Source organism: Mus musculus, chromosome 9 (assembly GCF_000001635.26).
Source record: "Mus musculus strain C57BL/6J chromosome 9, GRCm38.p6 C57BL/6J".
In the NCBI taxonomy this organism is placed as follows: Eukaryota; Metazoa; Chordata; class Mammalia; order Rodentia; family Muridae; genus Mus; species Mus musculus.
In genome coordinates this window covers 42,022,569-42,044,294 of record NC_000075.6, presented here as the reverse complement: position 1 = coordinate 42,044,294, position 21,726 = coordinate 42,022,569, and the positions used below count along the sequence as shown (strand labels likewise).

Sequence of the window (21,726 nt, the reverse complement as noted above, 5' to 3'; positions counted from 1 at the left end):
TGCTGTGTTACAGGGCTGCTGCCTTCCTCCTTATGGCTGCTGCCCACCCTCGGGTTACTAGAGATGGGCAGTTTTGAGCTCTTGTTCTTGCTGGATGGCTACAGAGGCACCGGAAGTGGAGGGTTATGTTGAAGGTGGGGAGACAGGAACCCCTGCCCCGGCCTGGATCTGATACATTGCTCTGCCCTTTTCTGTTCACAGGGGTTCCTTGCACAGAAAACGACTACAAGCTGTGGTCCCCATCTGATGAGCGAGGAAATGAGTGTTTGCTAGGACACAAGACAGTTTTCAAAAGGAGGACCCCTCATGCCACGTGCTTTAATGGGGAAGACTTTGACCGGCCAGTGGTTGTGTCCAACTGCTCCTGCACCCGGGAGGACTACGAATGGTTTGTTCTTCTTTCATGCCCAGGACCTTGAACTACATCACATCTGCTCTGTAGTGTGAGGCTGAAAGATGGAGAACATGTTCTCTTTCTCCGAGGAAGGAAATAAGCATTCCTTGAGCATGCCACATGATCCAGGACTGCGTGAGGCGCTCTCTGCTCATGTCATCTTCTAGGTCTAGCCATGAAGTTCAGCAGACAGAGATGCAGCCGGTTCTATAGGAACCTCCTAGCTCAGGGTTTAGTTCTAGGAGGACCCTTAAAGGGATCACACCGAAAGCTCCATTTGGGGGAACTTGTTTTCTATAGTTGCACTCTCCCTTTGGGGAGACAGGAAACCCTGCATGGGCCTGGATCTGTGCCTCTCGTTCATGTGAGAGGACTTTTAAAAAAAAAAATCTGAAATGAGGTTATGCTCATATGTACAATATTTGTATCATTTATTATTCCATGAGAAAACTATCCAAGGTGTGTCTGGGAATTAAGTGGAAGTAACACCTGCACAGATCCCCGTGACAGGAGATGAGAAGTCACCTGAGAGGAAGATTGGCTGCCTTTAGTGTGGAGCTTGAAAGGATGGAGAAGGCTGCGATCAGCAGTAGGAAAATTAGGATTTCTGGAGATGTTTGCGATGGTTCTTGGGGAAGCATCCAGCTGTGTGGACAGGGCAACATCAGGCAGTGCAGCAGCGCCGTGCTGACGTCAGTGCAGGAGAGTGACGGACAACATGGCAGGCGCGGGAAGGAGGTGGAGGTCCTTCGGGAGCGGGATTTCATTCTGGAGGTGGAGGAGCCTCCTAGGCCTTTGGGGAGAGTTGAGCTGACCAGACCTTAGCTGTAGATGGTTCCTGTTGTTCAGCACACAGTATTATTAGGCTTTCCACAGTCCCGTCTGTTCGGTGCGGCGAAGAGCGTGGTCCTGCAGCCCACACCCAACATGTGTCTCAGTGGTTGCTGAGACACCAGCTACTCTTTATCTCAGTGTCATTATTCTTGGCCAGCTAAAGCCAGAGTCTTCTGATACATGCTAGACCAGAGGTTGGAAGAGGAGCCCGTGGTAAATGCTTTTAGGCTTTGTAAGTCATATGGTACCAGTGGTGCTGTTCAGCTATGCCCATGGTAGTGCCCTTGGGTAAAGGAAAGACATCCTGTGGATCTGGTTGCAGGTCAGGAAATCCTGGTTTTACAAAAGCAGTCAGCTAGATTTGGCCAAACAGTGCACGGGTCTTGTTAAAATACAAATGCTGCCCCAGGAGTTCTGCTGGACTCCAGGCACTAGACCCCCACCCCCTTCCTTTGCATTCACTCCTATTATGGGTCCCAACAGGGGTGCCACCTGCGTCTGGGTTCAGCAGGTGTCTTGGAGTTAGTCTTATCCAGACATGAAAGGTGTCTGTAATCAAGAAATAAAATGAAGACTAAATGAAAAGCTATGCGAGGGAATTAAATGAAGGTGTTGATTTCTTACCTGCTGATTGTTGTTTTGTCTTTTAAAAAAAGAAAAATAAAAGTCCTCCACCTCCAGCAACAAGCAAAAGCTCTATCTTCCAGGCACACTGGCTGGACTCTTACTGGTTTGCTAGAACTTGCTTGGTACTTATTTTTGCTAGATACTGAGTGTTTTTATTAGAGACCAGGGAAGCCCCCTCTGTGTGCAGGAGCTTTTACCAGCCATCGCCCTGACCCCCATTTTATTAATTAATTAACTAATGAATTGACTTATCTATTTATTTGAAATAGAGGTTTGTATCCCAGGTTGGCTTCAAAACTACTGTATAGTGGGGGGTGACTTTGGAGTTCTATTTTCTTGTCTCTATCTCCTAAGAGCTAGGATTACAGATTCGTACCACCACATCTAGTGCTGAGATTGAACCCAAGGCCTTGTGCATGCTGGCCAAGCATTCTACCAATGGAATTGCAGCCTCAGCCCCGCTCTCCCCTTTTATCCAAGAGTCTGGATAGGCAGCTGAATGGAGATGAGGTTTTGCTTTGGCATGATGGCTTACATCCCTTTCGTTTGCTTAGGGGAACGACTTAGCTTTCCACATGTGGCTCTGACACATGGCTTCTTTGTAAATGTAGCTTAGTATACCAAATAGCGGTCCTGTGGAGTAGCCCACAGGATGTAAACAGTAGGTGTGTGTGGAGGATTCTGGATTGGTTCTGAGGTGGAAGGTACATACTCTGTGCTCTAAATGGACTCCCATTGCCTTTTCAGTGACTTTGGCTTCAAGATGAGCGAAGATCTCTCCTTAGAGGTTTGTGTTCCAGACCCTGAGTTTTCTGGGAAGCCCTACAGCCCTCCTGTGCCTTGTCCTGTGGGTTCTTCATACAGGAGAACGAGAGGGTATGCATCTGCATCATACAGTTGTCTGGGTCAGGCTCACTAGGGCCTGTGTGGGGAAGGAGGGAACTGTGAGAACCACTCAACTCTGCCCACACCTTAAATTCTCAAACCCCAAGTTACAGAGGGCAGGTGGTTGGACAGCTTTTTAAGTTAATGGCATCTGCAATCTCCTAGTCCCCATGAGAGAACAGAGCCTACAAGCTTTTCTGCAAGGCTGAGGACATCTGAAGAAGCCTCGGCTGGGGAACATCTTCAGAGGAGTTTATAGGAGAGAGAGATTTTTAAGTGCTTCCCTGAGCAGTGCATTAAAACACCTGGGTCTGCCTGCTCTAAATAACCTCGTGCAAAACCGACTCAGAGCAACTAAACACCATCCTTCCAACTCTGTTGTCCGTGGCCAGGAATATGTGCTCAACTGGGGCTCCTCCATGACCCAGATATCCTCTCCTTGTTTCTGACGTCTTGCTTTGGTGGGGGGTTAACAGCTATCGGAAGATTTCTGGGGATACGTGCAGTGGAGGAGACGTTGAAGCGCGGCTGGAAGGGGAGCTGGTCCCCTGTCCCCTTGCAGGTAAGAGAGGTGGTCTCTTCCTTCTGCCTTCTTGAAACCTGGTTGGGTCATTCTGGTCTCATCCAGTTAAACACGTAGCTCTTCTTACTTAGTGGGGGTGAAGTCACCGAGGTTAGGTATCATGAAGGCTCCTCCTTCCCTAACAGGAGAAGCTTAACAAGCAGGTGAAGCCATTCTGAGGGAATGCAAATTTTTTGGTGGTAGGGCAGGCTTTGCAGGGCAGTCTGTTTGGTACCTATTGAGTGCTGAGCACTGGGGGTTGAAGAGCAGTCACAGACCTTGGTGTGTCTCTTGGTTTGACATAGTTGAATCTACACACATGCACATAAACATATACATATACAAACATATGCATATATCACACACATACACATGCACACACATACTCACCCACTTGCACACATGTGCACACGTACATGCACACATGTACACATACACCACACACATGCACACATGTACACATACACCACACACATGCACACATGTACACATACACCACACACATGCACACATGTACACATACACCACACACATGCACACATGTACACATACACCACACACATGCACACATGTATACATACATGCATATACCACACATAATACACACAAATATGCATACAAGTGCATATTCCCACAATACACCACACATACCCCACACCCCTACCACTACACACACACCACACCATACATACATACCACACCACACATATACTATACACATACATGTGCATAAATCTACACATACGTGCACATTCATGCACACATACACATACCACACATTACCACACATATACCGCACACACATACATATACATAAATATGCAAACACATGCACAATCATACACACACACACACACACACACACACACACTACAAAAAGTGGTTGCTTGGCCTTTTTTCTTCTTTCATGGTTTCCAGGACTTATCAGTCAGGTCAATATGTGGCCCTGGCATCCATCAGCAGTGCTGTTTTGGTGGAAGTGTCATGAGCTCCTAGAAAATCAGGACCCAGCCACACCAATCATGACCCAGGCATGCTGCCTTCATCTTCCACAGGCAGGCAGAGCAGAGCTTCCTGTCCCTCACTGCTCGCCAGCGTGCCCTGATGCTACTAAGCTCATTAGTCCCTTAATTTAATCTTCCATCATTACCAGAGTAATTACCATACCTCACAGTGGAGACGTAAAGAGAACCACTAATTCAGCAGATTCCTACAAATGAGCAGATAATATTCCAGTGCTCCCTTCACGAGGGCCGCTGACGAGGGCTTGGGCGAGGAGGGTTTGAGTGAGTGCTCTTGAGGGCCTGGAGTACGTGCTTTCTCATAAATACTTCAGGGATAATTCAGCAAGGGACATGATTGTTTGTTTAAAGCCACCAGGACAGACAAGAAAGCTATTTTCTCTTCTGACAGAAGAGGAGGGAGCAGGGGATGAAATAGAAAAGTCTCATTTAGGATAAGTCATCCCCTAAATGCAAGCAAGGAAGTACTCAGAGAAAGCGGCGTTTTCTAGGCCTAATGGGAACCATACCGTAATCTTTGCAGAGATGAGGTAATGTGGGCATCTGGAAGGAGTTTTAAAATGCAGCGATTTTTCTTCTTTATGATTACTGCAACAATGTATCTTCTTTATGATTACTGTAACAATGTATCTTCCTAGGCTGAGCTTTTGCAGGACTGCACCAGCCCAGCCTGCTGTTCCTTGTCTAGGGTAGAGCCCACACGTGAAAGCCTGCAATGCTATTCCACCTCCATCTCCTACCCTAGCTTCACTTGTACGATGCTGGAAGGGCACTCCCTAGCTTCTTAGAAGCAACAAAGGCGCAGGGAGGGTTCTGGGTGCTGCCAAGGGATGTGGGTCAGAAATCTCACCGCCCAGCATGTGGCTTGCATCCTGTGTGTGACCTACATCTTCCTGCCCTCTGCCTCGGAATTAGTGCCAGCACTAAGGCTGCATTTAGTTGCCATGTGGCGGTACCTTGAGTATTTTTGAAGCAAGGTGAAAAAACAAAGAAAAAGGAACAAACTTTTCCCTCTTTAAGATTTTTACAGATTTATTATTTAAAGCTTTCAAGGAGCCATGCTAGGGACGAGGTCCAGAACATCCCACACAGTAAATAAGTGTTTTGCCTACCCTGACTTAGAGGGTTTGTTTTCAATGTGTTGTCAGTATTGGAGACTTTTTAAAAAAAATCACATTTATTTGTGTGTATGTGTCAGAGTGGGGGAAGGGAACTGCATTTGTATAGCAGAGTGGAGATGGAGAAGTCAGAGGACAACTTCTGGGAGTTGATTCTCTTCTTCCACTGAGTAGGTTCCTAGAGATTGAACACAGTTCTGCAGACTTGGCAGCAAGTACCTTTACCTGCTGAGTCATCTTGCCAGCCCAGTATTGAGGTTCTTATAAAGCAGGTTATATGCATATGTGAATTAAGTGAATTAACAGGATGAGGGAAAGATAGGGGAAAACAAACATAACAAGCAAACAAACCAAAAAAAAAAAAATCAAAATCGCAGCAACCAATTCAAGCATGAAGCAAAGGATTTGTGTTTGCATCTTGATCCCACATGTAGCATAGCATCAGTAGATGCTTTACATTTTTATAAAGAGTTTTTCTTATGGTTAGTCTATTTGGAGAAATGACACAAGTCACAAACATCTGGACAGGCCCACACTCAAGAAGCAGCATCTGAAACCACTGTGGGTTTTGTTCTCCCCAGCATCTAGATTGGCTCCTTTTAAAACCTGCTGGCTACACAAGGTATCGCAAATGATGCAGACTAACAGCCAGTAGACGGTGATGCGTAAGTGATGCTGAAGGGCGTGCAGCTTGCACATCCTTCCGAGTCTCGCCACCCTCAGGCATCTCTGTGTGTTCCACTACCCAGAGGTTCCATGGGTGCTATAGCTAGAGATGCTCACTGCTCCTCTGCCCTCCTGAGGAAGAGCCGTGATGACTTCTGCGCTATTTTCTAAGTACAAAGAGAGGGTGTTAGGCCTTAAATCACTGGCTGTCCACCATTAGGTAAAATTCTAAAGCACTTTGATCCTCTATGTGCCTTGAAGAGTGGCATCGTGAGCATCCACACCGTTAAAGGCAGCGTGGTATAAAGGCTAAAGCCCGGGCTCTGCATCTGGGCTACTTGCTTCCTAGCTGTGTGTCCTTAAGCAAATTAATATTCATTCTTCTATCTCAGGGGTGTTTTGAGGATTAAACCATGCCTGGTGCATAGGAAGTAAACATTTGTTCAGCAGAAACGGAACAGTAATTGCTCTGTCGGACGTTCTGTAATCGCTCAACAACATATGTTGTTGCTTTGGAAACTTATCAGGCCGACCGAAAGCATCACAGGTCATTGGGGATAGTAATGTATGAGTGAGCATCCTGCGTGGGGAACTTGGTTGGAAGGCTTTAGTAGTCCCCAAGTAGTCACCAAGGTAATGGCGCGATGGAGCAGTCACATGATAGGATGTGGAGTGACTGGCCTGTCACTTACGTTGACAGGTGTGACTGAAGGCAGAACTCAGAAATATAGATGTTGAAATGTTGTTAGTTGCTGTTTTTACAGTGTAACAAAACATAAAGAAATACAATTGCTGGGTTAGACATGTGATTTTCTTCTGTGTCCTAAGTCTAGATTCCTAGTCTCTGACACTTGATCTACCCTTGTGACAATATGGGTTGGGGTTTGTGTGTGAGAAGGATGGAGGCCAGGCCTGCTTGGCCATCCTCAGCATCCCTGGCAATCCTGCTTGCTTTATGTCTGCAGAAGAGAATGAGTTCATCCTATACGCCATGCGCAAGTCCATCTACCGCTACGACTTGGCCTCGGGAGCCACAGAGCAGCTTCCTCTCTCGGGGCTGCGGGCGGCTGTGGCCCTGGACTTTGACTATGAACGCAACTGCTTGTATTGGTCTGACCTGGCGCTGGACACCATCCAGGTGAGTCCTTAAGCCCTTGGTTAAGTCTGGAGGCTGTGGTTTTTGACTGCCCAGTCCTGACAGGCTTCAAGCAAGGTGAGCAGGCAGAGGTTTGCACATGGTAACCCATCTCTGGGCTGTTACACGAAACTGCAGTTTTCTGTTGTTGCAGTTTTTTCCCTGCCTATCTCTGCTCCTTATGAGAAAGATAAAGAATGTCCCAAATCTGAATCTTTGACTGCATCTAAGGTCTTAGTTTCCTGCTAGAAAGATGCTGGGGATGGTAATGTGATTGTCAGTTGCCACCTTCCTTGTTAGCCTCTTCCCTTCCCTGTCAAAGTGTAGTGACATTCCAGTTATCTTCAGTCCACATAATTACCCACTCTAGCTCTCCTGGACTCTGAAAAGAACCATGAAGTGCCTGGGCATGGCGGGAGGCTAGGACGGGAGAATTTATTCAGCCCAGATACTCAGGGCAGATAAAGCTGTGTGGATCAACATTTGCCTAGTGTACATAAAGCCCCAGGCTCAATGATCAGGACACAAAAATAGAACAATCACACAACAATGACAGCCACACACACATATACATAATTGCATACACACAGCCGTACATAAACATACACATAACAGGTTAAGGCTATAGTTTTTAAAGACCTCTAGATAGGCTAGATACTAACTGTATAGTCCTGTGTTCAAATATATGCATTTTAAAGGTTTATTTTTTTTTATTTTACTTTATTATGATGGGTGCTTTGTCAGCATGTCTGTCTGTCTGTGTGCCATGTACATGCGTGGTGCCAGGGGAGGCCAAGAGAAGTGTCCTTTGGAACTGTGCGACACATGCTTGGCTGGCTGCCATGTGGGTGCTGAGAACTGAACTTTCTTCTGCAAGAGCAGGAAGTACTTTAAACTGCTGAGCCGTCTCTCCATCCCCAAGTGAACCTGGGAGTGCAGCTCGGTGGTAGATCATTTATCTAGTGAGCAGGCGTCCCTAGGGTCACAGAAAGCAAAAGAGCTCTATCACATTTACTCATTGTATCCTTAATTCCAAATCCATATGTAAGTTTTACATTGTGAGGGTTGGGCTTAGGGGAGACCACTGGGTGTAACTGCCCCAACAGTGACCCGATGGCCAAGAGCTGTGCAAGGGATAAAGACTATATGAGACAGAAGAAGTAAAAGGAGCTGCAACCTGTCTTCTCATTTATCATAAACACAGCAGACTCCCATGTCTTAGTAAAAAGAGCATTCTTTTGAGAGGGGCCGTAGTTTAGTAATCCATGTTTATAATAATAGCACACAGTCATAGAAAGGGATCAGGTTCTGTTTGTCATTCTGTTAACACATCTTCTTGTATCTGCACATTTACTCCTATGAAACCCTGTGACCTTGGCAAACCGGCTAGCTGAAGGACTACTAATGAAGAGCAGGGCTACTGCTGAGGGACGGACTAGCCTTGAGTCAGCTGCTGATTACATCTTTCTCTTCCTAGCGTCTCTGCTTGAACGGGAGCACAGGGCAGGAGGTGATCATCAATTCCGGCCTGGAGACCGTGGAGGCTTTGGCCTTCGAACCCCTCAGCCAATTACTTTACTGGGTGGATGCCGGCTTTAAAAAGATCGAGGTATGGTTATTCCTGTGCTCTTCATTAAGCAAGCAGGTGGAGCCACTGGGCTCTGAGCCAGCTTTGACACAAAAATAGGAAGCAGTGTGTCATATAACTCTGGAAATCTCCCCAGGGTTTTCAGGGCCTAAACTGGCCAAACCTCTGAAGGGGTGAAGGGGGGTCATCTCGGGATGTACGCAGTCTTGAGGAATCCATGTGAGGACCATTTAATGGAACCCGAGGTGCCATTTAAGATACATGAATGTTTGTACTTTGGCTAGCAGAAGCATCATATAGCAACAATAATGCTGATGATTTCACACCGTTGTAATCATCATAACAATAACAGTCCGTTATTATCGAAAACAACAATGTCTCTGTTATTATCCGTATTGATCTCTACCTATCTATTAGCTTCCCAGGAACCTGTTCCACCTATAGCCACGGTTACACGAGGGGGATGGATGAGGGGCCTGTAAACTGGCCAGAGTAGTGTACTGAAGAATCATCAGTGCCCCCTACCTCGCAGGCTACTGCCGAGGCCCTGCAATACTGAGCCCCGTAGTTCTTGCTACTGGCACTGCATGGGGATGTGACATGCAGGTTAATGGGAAAACACAAAGTCGGGAGACACAGGGAGCTGCGTGACATGTAGTGAGATGGAGACAGAGGCTCGGGAGGCTGCCCTGGATCCATGCATCATCCTGCTAGCTGAGACACATGCAGCAGGGGGCTTCCTGGAACTTCTTTTTCCTCAAGTGTGAGGACGAGTCTCATTTACTTAGTCATTAAACGAGTGCCATTTGGTGCAGGATACATGTCAGTCCTGGTCTTGTGTTTAATGACACAGTGAGCAAGGAAAGGACACACGCATTCTCTTTCTGATTAGCTTTTAGTTTAAAGGAGCCAGGTATGGTGGTGTATTCCTGCAATCCCAGCACTTAGCTGAGGCAGGAGGATCAAGATTTTGAGGGCAGCCTGGGCTACATAGTAAGTTAAAAGACCAGCTGGAGATACACAGAGATCTTGTCTTAAAGCAAACAGAAACCACACAAAGGAAGCAGCTCAGTGGAAAGGAGACAAAGAAACCTGTCCTTCTGCTAAGAACAGGAAGCAAGTCTCTCGATCGATCGTGTGCTTGGGGAGTGGATAACGTGGAGAGGGAAGAGAGTGGGGAAGCTTCTGGGGACTCCCGAGTTGAGCCTGATGCCGGAGGGGAATCCTCTCAGGACCCTGGCAGAAGTGGTTGGCATATAGAGTCGTTCTGTCAGCCCTCCAAATCTGTGGTTTCATATCCACGAATCGAAAATAGTAAAAAACAAAACAAAACAAAACCAAGACAGTACTGAGTGTGCAGACATCTTTTCCTGTTGTTCCATTCCTGAGCAACTCACCTACTACTTAGCACCAGCACTGTCGTGGGAATTACAGGTGATCTAGGGGTGGCTTAGAACAGGCAGGAAGCTGTGTGAGGGTTGTATGCAAGCACTGAAGCGTTCTTGGACTCCAAGGGACCACAACAGTCACCTTTGCGCAAGTTGTCATGCTCCGGGGTTGGCGTCAGAGAGCACACAGCTCTAGCTGCTCCTTCGGCCCACGTGGGAATTATCTCAGCCAGGGACACGATGAGTGCCTTCTGATTGGGAATCAAGGCGGGCTCCCCAGTGGTTCTAGAATGAGACCCGGGAGTAGAGGGCAGGTGTGGAGAGTGTGCCAGAGGCAGGGCCCCTGGAGGGCTTTGGTTTTGTGGGCTTTGTAAGGAATTTAGATCTCTCTCCTTCCCCCACCCCCTTTGTTTTGTCAGGTAGCTAATCCAGATGGTGACTTCCGACTGACAATCGTCAATTCCTCTGTGCTTGATCGACCCAGGGCTTTAGTCCTTGTACCCCAAGAAGGGTAAGTGTTCCTTACGGGGAGTCAGCGTCACGCCCACTGCTGTAAGAGATGCTCATGAAAGTGAAAATGTGAGGCCAGGTTTCTGCTTCTGGTGATCATGGGGGAGATAACCTGTTGACTGAGGCTCTTGAAGCCATAGCTTGCTTGTCGTGGTCCGATAACTCTGTGTGTTTCATTAGAAAGCATCCGACTCTCTTATGGTCTCCAGATGTCTCACATCTGTGGGGTGTTTCAATAGAAAAGGTAACATGAAAGAGAGTCTTTGTAAACCAGTCAGGCCACTGATAAATTGTAAGGATTTTTTTTTTTTTTAATCTCGAGTTCCGTGAATCTCACAAACATTTAATTCGACCAGTCACTCTCACACACAGAACTCCCAGCGTGTGCAAGTTTTCTTACTTAAAATTACTGTGCACTTGGGGTACGCACGACTGCTTTTCACTAACTCCTTCATCACAGCAAAAATTACTAAGAAGGAAATGCTGTGCTAGCTTTTCTTTCTGTGTGTATTTATGATTGAGAATTAACACTATTCTTAAAAGGACACTCTAAAAGAAATCTATGGGCTTGGTTGCAGATATTAAAAGAGAAGACCTTGAAAGGATGCTTAAGTCTGCCCTGTTCTCATTCGTCACCCTTCATCCTCCTACATCCTCGGGATGCAATCACATCACTGTTACGTAATAGTCAGCATTACTCATGCATAATAGCCACAATTAATTTTTTGCTTGCATTATTCAGAGTCTTTTTACTGGTGTTCAATCATGATCATTAAATACAGCGCCCCTTAGTGACACACACGACTTGTCAGATAGAATCAGTCTGTTTGTGATTTCCTGCCAGTCAGCGGACATGCACATTGAGTGACAGCGGCTTATCAGAGCACACACAGCGGTTTAGTTGCTTCGGTAAGAACATGGATGAAAACCGAGGTGGCAGGAAGGAGTTTATTTTGCTCGCAGGTTATACTCCCTCCCTGAGGCAGTCTGAGGTAAGAACTGAAACAGAGACCACACTTACTGGATTGCTCCCAGTGGCTTGCTCAGCCGGCTTCCTGCCCAGGGTGGTACTGCCCACAGAGGTTTGGACCCTCCTGTATCAATCATGAATCCAACAACAACAACAACAACAACAACAACAACAACAACAACAACAACAACTGGCCCACAGATTTTCTCCAGGCCAGTCTGATAAAGGCAGTTCCTTAATTGAAGTTTCTCCTTCTGAGGTGACTCTAGTTTGTGTCATTGTCAAAAACTAAGTAGCACATACAATAGATAGATTTCAAACTATTTTGGATACAATATTCTGGGGGCATTGCAGTAGGTATATTCTATTGTATAATACTACATATCACTTCCTCTGCCAATTAGCATTTAGATTAGCATGCATATATGTGGATCTCTTTGTATAGTATTGGAATAATGTGATTATAGGCAGACTTCAGTAGGTGAATTTTTGAGTCAAGTTCAACTACATTTCTGAATGAATCTCAAATATAGATGGTAGTAATAATGAGTGACTGCATGTCAAATATAGACAGGCAGTAGTGATAATGATGGCTTTGAGAGGTTACTTACCTCTGAGACGTAGAATCAAGGCTGGCCTGTGTCGTTCTGATGAGATTGTGTGGTCCCTGTATTGACCAGGGTGATGTTCTGGACTGACTGGGGGGACCTGAAGCCTGGGATTTACCGGAGCTACATGGACGGCTCTGCTGCCTACCGCCTTGTGTCAGAGGACGTGAAGTGGCCCAATGGCATCTCTGTGGACAGCCAGTGGATCTACTGGACGGATGCTTACCTGGACTGTATCGAGCGCATCACTTTCAGTGGCCAGCAGCGTTCAGTCATCCTTGACAGCCTCCCACACCCCTATGCCATCGCTGTCTTTAAGGCGAGTCCTCACGCGCAGTCTGCCAGAGACGGGGAAGCACGTGGCTAGGCGGAGAGCTGAGGCCTGTTGGGCTGTTGCAGTTGGCCAGAGGCCTTAAAAACGCCGTGCCTTCAAATCTGCACAGACTTGTTTGCATCCTTCATGGAGAGATGTAGGCTTCTACCACTGCTTACGTTTCAAAAGGTTGGAGGTTGAGGTCTCCTCCTCTGAGTGAATCTCTTTCCTTTTCAGGGCCTGTGGCCTTGTTTCAGTTTCGCATCTTCATCCCTTGCTTCTCTCCCTGCTGACTGATGCTGTGTGCCATCTATATAACCTTCCAGTCGTTCTCACCCTAGGGAGCAAATGCATCTACCTAGAATGGAGAAACATATTTCAAAACTAAGTCACCCTCCCTCTCCCCCCCATCCCCCACACACACCATGGTCCAACTAAATGAGTACTAGATAGCCTTTTCTAGGTCATTTCTTCCTGAGGGCCGTTGGTGAGGTTTCAATAAAACCACTGACATTTGCACTTAAGTGAAACTTTGACTCGGCCTGTTATTCAGTAATTATCTGTTGTCCCTGCGTAGTGGTGGGATGGAGTGCCCCTTGTCTTCATGAAGTGTCCCGAAAGCAGGACCATTGAACTAGATTAAACATTTCTCTTTAGAATGAGATCTACTGGGATGACTGGTCACAGCTCAGCATCTTCAGAGCTTCGAAGCACAGCAGATCCCAGGTGGAGATTCTAGCAAGCCAGCTCACGGGCCTCATGGACATGAAGGTTTTCTACAAGGGAAAGAATGCTGGTAAGGCCGTGTCCCCTTCTCTCTCTCTCTCCCCAGACTTGGTCTCTAGAAAGGGGCTGCAAATGGGCAATCCCCGCTCAGAGCAGGATCTGGCAGTGTGCCTCTCTGTTGTCACAACAACATGCACATTATTTAATTTCTTCCTAATGGCATCTTAATTTCTTTTCTAATGATACACAAACAGCTGGAAGACAGGGAGTCCTGCCTGCCTGGAGTGCGGGTGCTTAGTGAGTGATTACCAGTCTTCCTGCCCTTGGCTCCTCAGTGATGGGTGGGATGGGCTTTTGGGTCCAGCCGCAAAGAGAGGACCATAATGTGCTTAATCTTTGGCACGTTCACAAGGAATGGCGCATGCTGGGTTCTCAGATGCTTGCTTGCCCAGCTGCTTCGGTGTCCATTGAACATACCTACTTCTGTGGCCACACTGTGTGCAGGCTTTTTTCATTCATGATCCACGCTGAATGTGTGAACCTCAGGAAATGAATGTCTTGTTTTCTCTTCTCAATGTTTTACCAGTGCCTAGCACTTAGTAGGTGTCTAGTTTTTCTTCGTGGAAAGAAGGGATGAGCAGAGTTTATTTTTATGTAGAAAGGAATTCTCACCTTGCAGCTCAGACTAGCCTGAAACTCACTGTGGAGCCCAGGCCAGCCCCCCACCCCCCCTGCCTCAGCCTTCCAAGTGCTGGAATTACAGGTGTGAGCCATCATGTCTGATTGTTTCTGTCGTTTCTTTTTGAGACAGAGTTTCTGATTGTTTCTGTCGTTTCTTTTTGAGACAGAGTTTTGTGGTGTTACCTCGGTTGTCCTAGAACTCTCAGTCTTCCTGCCTCAGCTCACTTAGCACCAGGCCTTCAGGTGTGCACCATCACTCCTGCCTTAGTCTTCGTCTAAAACTATGAGCTCAGGATTCTGGGACCTACCACCAGCCTGTCCTGCAAGCTGAGATTGCGGTTCTGGGAGGCTTCCTTTTTTTCCTTGGCTGCTTGTTTGCTTCTCTTGAAGGAGACTCCCAGAGAAAGACAAGGCTTGGCTGGGAAGAATAGTCCCTTTAAGCCCACCTTCCTTATCTCTACGGGATGTAATAGCTTCCTGGGTCCGCTGACTTACCTCTGTTGACACACTGCTGGGTTGCCTGTTTTGAACTATAGGGTTGAGAGGCACCGTTCTTGGCTCACCACCTGAGGAGAAAACTGACAAGGAAAATAATACAGTTATAGATAACCACTGTTATCCCTTTGGAACGAAGGAAGATAGCATGAGAACTCCCTCAAAGGTCTCCTGAGTGGTGTGCAAAACTAAGTCAGCGTTGAGCATGAGAACTCCCTCAAAGGTCTCCTGAGTGGTGTGCAAACCTAAGTCAGCGTTGTTTGCATGGCTTCTCAGCCGGTAGGGAATTGGTATTAGGATCTGTGGTTTGCAGATCAAAGAATGAAATCCTAGATGTTAATTAGTGTTCCCAAAGGCTCTGCCAGTGTGGGAGTTGTCACTAAATGGAGAAGCCACTTTAAAAAAAAAAGGAAGAAGAGACACCCATTTTTTTTAATGGTTTTGTGGTTTTGGGTTATTTTTTGTTCTTTTGAGCTGTTTTTTGTATAGCTCTATTTAAAGTAGGACAGGATGATACGTCTCAGCCTCAGCACCATTCTGTCCAGGCCTGGGATGAAGGATGCCACCCCTGCTGCTCCTCTTCCCAGGCTGCAGAATGTTCTCTAAGGTGTTACCTTGTCCAGAAGAGCATGGCTCCATTTTTATGGGTGCACATAGCATGCTGGGTGTGTACCCAGCAGTCTCTATAGCACTGTTTCGGTGAGTCTGGTCTGGTCGTCTCAGGCTCCCCACTTCCTGTCTTGGCTGCCTCTTAGGCCAGCAGCTCAAGCACAGCTGAGAGGCAGTCACACCCAGTCCCTGGGGAGCAGTGAGGTACAGTTTGTGGCCGAACCCCTGTACTCTGTACACTTGGTAGATTCTCAGCATAGGGGTCATTTCCCCTTCACGCTCCAAAGAGTGATTGTCACTTAAACTAGCTAGAGAAGAGTAATTCAGGGGGTTGGGGTAGTGTCTGGACCTGAGGCAGGGCTGGCTTGAGGGGCAAGTGCTGGTGGAAGGAATGGTGGAAGGACAGGGGTGCTGGATCATCTGTGAATGTCACTTTGGCCTGGGGAGGGGGGCACTTAGTGTATCCCCCTGCCCCACATTTGGGATTCTCTTGCATCCTTCAGGACCAAGCAAGACTTTTCCATGGTTACAAAAGCAAGCTTCCAGTCTCTTAGACAGGCCTGTTTGAGCTAATGCTTTGGTGGTGAGGCTACCAGTGATGTTCAGGCCCCTTTATCCGTAAGCTTGTTGACTTTAACCTCCCTGGCTCCGTAGCACCCTGAGAGGGTACCCCAGTGCAGGATGCATACAGGGATCCCTGAGTGCCAGGGTGTCCACCTTTGTTATTTTTGTTATTCACTCCTAACACGCGTAGGACTTTCTATCAGCTAAGCATAAAACGATGGTAGGTGCATTTATCAGGGGATAGCTCTGTCATCCGCACCACAGTGAGTTTCACAGGCTTGTGTAGGCATCACTGGCCTTTCCCTAGTCCATGAGCCTTCCCATCCTGCCATTGTCTTCGCTGTCTACATGAGAGCTAGGTTCAATGGCTTGTCTGGCGATACACTTACTGCTAAGAAGTGCTTTGAGCTGCACTGAAGTTGCCTTTGAAACTTCAACTTCAGTATAGTCATCGGGCTTTGTCCCCTCTGCCATGCCTTCATGAAATGACAGCAATTCAGAGTTCTGCAATTTGATGGGTGCTGACCTGGGATAAAAAAATTGGTTTGTAGGGAACAGTCAAGGTGTTGGGATACTTGAAAGTGAAGGCTTTTCTGGTCTTGCTATCTGGCTGGTTTTATTTCTCCGGGCAGGAAGATTCTCTTTCGTCCGTTATAGAGGTTGTTTTGCAAGATTTATGAGTCTCTTCATTTGGTGCTGCCATGGCTTGAAACATTTGGTGCTGCCATGGCTTGAAACATTTTTGAGTTCTTTTAATTCTCCTTCAGACCCTACCATAATGACAGGTTTCCCAGCACCTGTGAACGTGGGTGTGGATATCTGTTACTTGAGGCAACATGAATTTGTTGATTGCCAAATATTTAGAAATTTAAGTGAGATGGTGGCAGTTTTCGGTTCCTAAACAGATTCTGGAAGAATTTTCCAAAGAGAAAAATCTGAACATGTCCTGAGGGTGCCTCGTGAGGATGTCCTAGGCTAAGTCTTCTAAAGGGGCATTTGTCTCTTCTTCACATGGGATAATGGTCACACTGTTGGCATACTGTTGGCGTCCTGTGTAAAGGGTCTGTGGTGGATTCTCCCTCCATCTCCATTGGGCTTTCTCACGTAGCACAGCCATCTTCTCTTCTGTGTCTTTGTGGCAGCTGGGATGCTCTGTCCTGCCCGGTTCTTCTCAGGCCTGGCGGCTTACTTGGTCTTACTCTGCCTGAGCTCTCGTAATCGCAGTGCCATACAGCTTTGCCTGGATCAGCTTCTTTAAATAGGACCCACACTTTCCCTTGTTTGCCTAGGGACATTCATTCTGCACGCGATAACGCCGATCCTGCCATTTTATGGACACAGTTCTTGTGCAAATCATCCAGTAACTGAGTGGGTTTAAGGGCCTTAGTCTGTCAGCCCTCCTTTCCTCGGAACATTGAGTGGTTTGAACACACAGCACAATTTGAGTTGCTTGTCATTAGGAGTGGCCCTGTGTCGATTCCTATAGGGAGTGAAGTGGGAATTCAAGGTAATAGAACACCTGATTCCCACAGGGGTTGGGGTAAACTGATGTCTAAAGTTTCTGCTCTGGCAGGCTGGCAGTGAGGCTCCTATGGTAGGCTGAGTCATTTGCTGGAGTCTTTTCAAATGTTTTATCATGTGAATTTCTCTCTGTGGGTGAGCACACATGTGTTTACGTGTGTGTGTGTGTGTGTATACATATATATGCATATTTGTATATGCATATATGTGATGCATATATACATGCACATATATGTATATATGTACAGTGCCTCTTGTTCTTTTTTTCTTAGCATCAAAATGATATCATCACCGAATCATTTTACTTTCATTTGCAATACCACCTTAAGCAATACCTCCAAAGCCCCCATCAATAGTAATGGTCATCTAGTGTGATGGTTAGTGTTCATTGTTAACCTGACAGAATGGGGGTCTGGGCATATCTGTCAGGAGTTATCTTGATCACATTAGTTGAGATGGGAGAACCTGCATATGATACCTGTCACCATGGACTGGCTGGGGTCCTGGACCATATAAACAAACAAATGGAAGTGCATATCAATACTGCCTCCATCCTTCTCTGCTCTTTGTGAACACAAAGGCCCAGCTCCCTGAAGTTCTCTTGTTCACCAGTTCCCTTCCCTGATAGACTACGTCCTGGAACTGTGGATGAGCACAAAGAGGCCCCTTCTCCTTTAAGATGCTTTTGTCAGCACCAGGAAAAGAAACTAAACTCTATGAATCTTGTTTCCCAGCCTAGCTTAAATCTTGGATACCTGGAAACACATTTCCTGGATTTCTGGGAGGTGTGGGAGGGGATGTGTCTATGAAATGGTCCAACCAAAGATATTGAGTTTTATAGAAATGTTTCCCCATATTATGATTAAGACCCATAAGCAAAAGAAAACAATGCATACACTTTACAATTTCAGTGCCTCATGCCTCTGCATAGCTGTGTCATGCTTCTAGTTAGAAAATAAGTGTGGTGGGCAGGAAAACAATTTGACCATGTTTTTCTATCTGTGAGAGCCCAAGAGTATATGTGTGGGGTGGTGTTTTAGACATGTCTGGCATTCCTTTTGCTAAGCTGACCCAAGGGAAAGATCAGCATAGTAGTTAGATCAGTATAGTACCTGGCCCTTCTGTGGATTTATTGCAGGATAGTGGCTAGTCAAATTTATATGTGGTTTCTCATTCAGCCTGTTAGCTGTGCTGTGGCACAAAGGACTTGAGAAGGGGAAACTATTATCTAGGTATATATCTCAATGGAAGGGCATTTGGGTTCTGAAGAGCAAAAACCCATTCAAGCTGGAGCAGGTAAAATATGTTATCAAAAGACAAGGAAGGTAGTAAGTGATGGAGAAGAGAAATAAAAGGAACGGAGCATGACTGCCCCTAGGTATGGTGGAGGAAAAGGCTACTGTAGCTATGTGGGAGAGCATAGCCAGAGGCAGGGAAATCTGGGCGAGTACAGAGTTGCCAAGACCAGATTGAACTGTTCCAGGAGAGGAGAGGAGGAGGGGAAAGAAGGGGAGGGACCGGATGTAGCAGCCAGGAGACCCAAACTTACAAAGAGGGCTGGTAACCAAAATGGTTGGATTATATAGGAAGAGTAGCCCAGCACCTGGGCTGCAGAGTTCAGGATTGGGAGCAGGGTGTGCCAGCCAGGAGGACCCTGTGACAGGAAGGGACAGGGGAGGGATGCAGGGAGAACCCGAGTCCAGTGTCCACTTTGATATGTAAAATAGGAGCCTCAGCAGTTTGTCCAAGTTTAGAACCTAACAGTAAGAATGTCTAAGTTGGGAGATCTGCCTAAACCCTCAGTTGACCACAGAGGGGTTTGCCAAGCCACTTTTCCTGAAGGGGAGGAATATCCATATCTCCCTGGGCATCCTGAGTCTGCAGACTGTAGGGGCAGATGCACCACAGCTGCAGTTTACACAAGCTAGGCTTCCGTGTACCACCATAGGTCACCATGCTCTGTCACTCCAATTGAACAGGTGATTGCTAAGCAGATGGTGACTTAGTTCTGCAGCTGCAGCCCCGTGTGTTTGTCTGTGTTTAAGAATGTGTGCCACAGCCGGGCGTGGTGGCGCACACCTTTAATCCCAGCACTCGGGAGGCAGAGGCAGGTGGATCTCTGAGTTCGAGGCCAGCCTGGTCTACAAAGTGAGTTCCAGGACAGCCAGGGCGACACAGAGAAACCCTGTCTTGAAAAACCAAAAAAACAAAAAAAAGAATGTGTGCCACATGCTTGCCGGGTACCCACAGAGGTCAGAAGAAGGTATCAAAACCGTAGAGCTGGAGTTACAGGTGGTTGTGAACCATGTGGGTGCTGGTAATGGAACCTGGGTCTTCTACAAGAACAAGAAATGCCCTTAATCATGAAGCCATCTTCTCCAGTCCCATAGGCCCACGCAGTCTTATAGACACGTCACTGAGAAGCCCTCACAGTGAGGACCTTACTTAGGCCTCCCAACAGAGGTTTATCAATGTGGCTGATGCTTCAGAGGTTTTCTAAGCTCCCCACTGCCTCATCTGTAAGACGACTTTCAGTGGCTCACGTCTCTCTGGCTGCCTCGCCGCATGCACGTATTAACCTAAGTGCGACTTCTGTGTTTTCTCCCCAGGAAGCAACGCTTGTGTCCCTCAGCCCTGCAGTCTACTGTGCCTCCCTAAGGCCAACAACAGCAAAAGCTGCAGGTGTCCAGAAGGTGTGGCCAGCAGTGTCCTCCCCTCTGGGGACCTGATGTGTGACTGCCCTCAGGGCTATCAAAGGAAGAACAACACCTGTGTCAAAGAAGGTGCGACCCTGGTTTTCCCTAGGCTCCTCCCCTCGCCCCTGCCCCTTCTGACCTCAGTGCTCCCTCAGTTTTGGATATTAGAAAATGTCCCAGGTGGAAATGATCCCTGTTAGGTACCGAGAGGTACTCTGGTCCCGGTTGTAAGGCCTCTGGCTCTGCACAGCAGACCTGAGCTCTTCATGCAAGGGTCCTAGTTGTGGCCCTCCCTTTGATGGCAAATGATACAGCTTCCCTCAGGTCCAGCTTCCTTTTGTTCTGTGTGTTCCTCTATACAACCAGGGAGCAGCTTGCCTTCCAGACGTAACTGACTAAATTCTGTCAGAGCAAACGGTTCTCTGTCTGCCACCACAGAGCTTGGAATGGCCCAGATGTTCTGAATCAGGGTTGGCAGAGGTCTAAAAAGTCTTGACTTCCAAGCTGTGACCAAGTCAATGACAGTAGGAGCCTTCTCTTTAGCCAGTTTGAATTTGAATAATTTTTTAAAAAGAGAACCTGACTTGACACCCCCTAGTTCCCCCACATCTCCCAACCTTCATCTTGTTGCCACCACCCCCCTCCAGTTTCTAGCTTCATATTCCTGTCAGCCAGCATCCAGGAAAGGCGGTCTGGCATGAAGTTAGTGGATTGATGGCTGAATTCCTGTGTTTTCCTTATTCTCTAGGTCATATTTACTTTGCACTCCTAACCACACTTGTCTGAGGCCAGGGCAGGCAGTGTACAATGGAAGCTTTATCAGCCAGCTTCCCTAAGAAGTACAAATGGAGAAAAGATGACTCTCTCTCCCTCAGAAACAGGAGGCTTCCTTTCATGCTCCGAATGGCGTCTTAAAGCTATTTGGAAAGAAAGTCAACAGTAAATTCTAAGAAGAGGGGGAAAGGGTTTCTCCAGTCACCATTGGAATGCTTTAAATTCTCTACACAGACCACTGGTGTCCTTGACCCAGTGTGCTGAACAATGCTTTTATGTCCCCTATAAGTCCTTGTTTCAAAGAAGCCATGGGACTAAATTAATTAATTAATTAATTAATTAATTAATAAACAAGCAGCTTACTAAGATTTTATGATTTTTTTATATTTATTTAATTAGTGTATACATGGATATATAATTATTGTCTAACTACATAAAGTCATCCCTTCCTAACCCCAGATCCATGACTTCTCTGGATAATAGATTCCATGGATCCTCAAGTCCTTCGTATAAGAGCATAGGATTTGCATATAACCTATATCCAACCTGCTGAATCTATCCAGTCACCTTCAGACTGCTGAGAACACCTTCTGCAGTTCAAGGAGCGGCATCAGGAGAACAGAGTTTATTCATGCGCAGTACAGATGCAGTTCCCACCCTCCCCATCCCCCGCCTATTTCTGGTGTTTGGTTAGCTGAACCTTGAACGTGGAATCCCTGAGTATTCAGAACCAACGAGGTGTCTATTAAAGCTGTGATGTATGGCCTGGATGTGTCTGAGACTCTGTGGACACAGCCTCTTGAGGGCTTGTTTGTGTGTAGTTTATATTTTATTTCGGCTAACAGTGAGATTTGTTTCCCAGTAGACCCAATTGGTGTCAGCCTTTTTTTCATAGTACTCACCTCCACACACTTGAAGCCTGCCTCACCTTCAGTTTTCATCTAAAGAGGGAAGAAAGAGGCTCTGCTCGTGAGGTGTGCATGCACGCGTGTGTGCATCCTGCCTCCTGTGCATGAGTGAGCACTTGGCCCTTCCCTTCC

General features: G+C 46.9%; 1 protein-coding gene and 1 long non-coding RNA gene across 3 annotated transcripts in view; one reads left to right on the top strand and one right to left on the bottom strand.

Annotated features, from left to right (window-relative positions):
* Sorl1 (sortilin-related receptor, LDLR class A repeats-containing) overlaps positions 1-21,726 on the top strand; it is a 159,589-nt gene that overhangs the window by 80,003 nt on the left and 57,860 nt on the right. For both annotated transcript variants that reach the window (NM_011436.4, NM_001357261.1), the window contains 9 exons: positions 202-388; positions 2,603-2,731; positions 3,217-3,302; positions 7,074-7,246; positions 8,721-8,852; positions 10,639-10,730; positions 12,380-12,626; positions 13,278-13,416; positions 19,826-19,999. In NM_011436.4, coding sequence (NP_035566.2) covers positions 202-388; positions 2,603-2,731; positions 3,217-3,302; positions 7,074-7,246; positions 8,721-8,852; positions 10,639-10,730; positions 12,380-12,626; positions 13,278-13,416; positions 19,826-19,999 — 1,359 coding nt within the window. The remainder of the gene's footprint in view (positions 1-201; positions 389-2,602; positions 2,732-3,216; positions 3,303-7,073; positions 7,247-8,720; positions 8,853-10,638; positions 10,731-12,379; positions 12,627-13,277; positions 13,417-19,825; positions 20,000-21,726) is intronic.
* On the bottom strand, positions 5,339-21,680 carry Gm16214 (predicted gene 16214). Its single transcript, NR_165259.1, has 5 exons — positions 21,589-21,680; positions 14,523-14,605; positions 12,534-12,978; positions 10,229-10,949; positions 5,339-8,219 (listed from the first exon to the last, which is right to left on the bottom strand). It is a non-coding gene; the product is annotated as a predicted gene 16214 (long non-coding RNA).